Source organism: Ochotona curzoniae, unplaced genomic scaffold (assembly GCF_017591425.1).
Source record: "Ochotona curzoniae isolate NIBS_2020 unplaced genomic scaffold, NIBS_Ocur_1.0 scaffold_2453, whole genome shotgun sequence".
Taxonomy (NCBI): Eukaryota; Metazoa; Chordata; class Mammalia; order Lagomorpha; family Ochotonidae; genus Ochotona; species Ochotona curzoniae.
Window position 1 is genome coordinate 10,524,868 of NW_024467094.1, and position 2,419 is coordinate 10,527,286.

Here is a 2,419-nt window from a genome sequence, read left to right on the forward strand (position 1 = left end):
TAGCTATGAAAGGAAGGATGGCCCAGGATGATCAGCAAAATCTGTCATTTTATCTGAAAATAGAGTACACCATCAGACTTAGAATTGTAGTGCAGCGTAAGGAGTGAAAAAAAAGTCATTACCCAGACAGAAATTAGCAGAGATTTGGGCATATTGGAAATGTTTCTTCTTTGAATAAACAAATTAACTGAAATAACTTCTTATCCTTTGGGAATATAATCTGGCAGGAATTCATGCAATCCAATGGAACAGCCATTGCCGAGTTCGTCCTGCTGGGCTTGGTGGAGACTCCAGACCTGTGGCCACTTGTCTTCGTTCTCTTCCTCCTGGCCTACCTGGTCACAGTGGGGGGCAACCTCAGCATCCTGGCTGCCATCCTGACAGAGCCCAAACTCCACACCCCCATGTACTTCTTCCTGGGCAACCTGTCTGTGCTCGATGTCGGCTGCATCAGTGTCACCGTCCCCTCCATGCTGGGCCGCCTTGTGTCCCACAAGCGCCATGTTCCTTATGGAGCCTGCCTCTCCCAGCTCTTCTTCTTCCACCTGCTGGTTGGTGTGGACTGCTTCCTGTTGACAGCTATGGCCTATGACCGGTTCCTGGCCATCTGTCATCCCCTCACCTATAGCACTCGAATGAGCCAGACTGTCCAGAGGACACTGGTAGCTGTGTCCTGGACCTGTGCCTTTTCGAATGCCCTGACCCATACTGTGGCCCTATCCACCCTGAACTTCTGTGGCCCCAATGTGATCAATCACTTCTACTGCGACCTCCCACAGCTCTTCCAGCTCTCCTGTTCCAGCACCCAACTCAACGAGCACCTGCTCTTTGCTGTGGGTTTCATCATGGCAGGTACCCCCATGGTTCTCATCATCACCTCCTATGCCCATGTGGCGGCTGCGGTCCTGCGCATCCGTTCTGCTGAGGGCAGGAAGAAGGCCTTCTCCACCTGTGGCTCCCACCTCACCGTGGTAGGCATCTTCTATGGTTCAGGTATTTTTAACTACATGCGACTAGGTTCAACCAAGCTTTCAGATAAGGATAAAGCTGTTGGGATTTTCAACACAGTCATCAACCCCATGCTGAACCCACTCATCTACAGCCTCAGGAATCCAGATGTACAAGCTGCCCTCTGGAAGGTGCTTGTGAGGAGGGGCTCTGTGGCTTGAGGGTACATCAGGTGCCCTTTTTTCCCTATGCCTGTATAGACTAAATCCGCAAATGGGCCAGAGCTGCCTCTATCCCTTGAGTATGAGGACTTTCATAACAGGAATCATTTCCCAAACAATATGATCTAGACATTACTTTAAAAGTTCAAAACATGCCAGACCACTGAATATGAAATATCCCTCTAAGTTCTTACTCTTAGTAGCCAGGAATCTGTCAGTTGAGACTATATCTAAGCAAAAATGTAAGTTACATGTGACATTTCACCCAAAACTTCTTGTTACATGAAGAGAAGATGACTCTTCTAGGTTATTGCCTCATCTTGCTTGTCCATTTCCCAGCCTTGTTAATGATCAGTCCTCAGTCAGTTCTCTTTCCTCCAGTTTCCCTTTTCTGTCCCACTGCCCATGCAAATGTGACATTCTCTTTCCTGATTCATTTCCCTAAAACTGTTTTTTTGACTTGGATCTTCCATAAGATTTTGTAAGAATAAAAAAGATTGGAAGAATGAGGTACCAAGACTGAGTAGGACTGAGTAGGAGATGAGAAAGCATGGACCAGCTGGATAAGATGCATTGATGCTGCTCTGAGTGGGAGAGTGGAAATTAGCATATCAGGGACTTTCTTTTTTGCGTTATGCAGCAAGTGCCAGTTGTGGAGCCACCATAGCCAGTTTTGTCATAACAGTAGTCCACCCTCTCTACAGAAAACAGTATTAAAGGCTTTTCTGAAACTGCTGGAAAGTGTGCCTAGGGCGTTTCTTCTGTGGTGTTTCTGGAATGCTGGAAAGAAAAGTCATCACATGGAGAAAGCAGAAGGAAGAATTCTGGGTGCTAGCCAGCTGTGCACCTAAAATGTCATCAGAGTTTGCCCATCCTCCACTCTCTGCCTTCCGAGTCCTGCCTGCTCAAGGTGACAGGACACTGCCCCAGCTAATAAAGCAGCCTCCACCCAGCAGATGCTCAGCCCATTGTCCAGAGGTCTCCACCTGCTGGACATCCTTGACTTCCTGGTCAGAGCTGGATGGACCCGCACCAGAACAAAGCCTGACCATCTACATAACCACCAATTGAATAGACTCATTGTTTTATTTCTAATCCACAATTAATTTCTACTTTGGCTGTCCAAATCACCAAATTGGACAGCAGGGGCCTGATTTTATACATATATATATTTTTTTTTAAATTTTAATTTTATTTCTCTGGTTTTTCTATTTCATCCTTCCTACTAATTTTGGGTTTGGTTTGTCTTT

At 46.5% G+C, this 2,419-nt stretch overlaps 1 protein-coding gene across 1 annotated transcript; it reads left to right on the forward strand.

Annotated features, from left to right (window-relative positions):
• The first annotated feature begins 233 nt into the window (after positions 1–233).
• Positions 234–1,169, forward strand: LOC121170120 (olfactory receptor 3A1). The gene has a single exon (XM_041001070.1). The coding sequence runs from the start codon at positions 234–236 to the stop codon at positions 1,167–1,169; it is 936 nt and encodes a 311-aa protein (XP_040857004.1).
• Positions 1,170–2,419: the final 1,250 nt, after the last annotated feature.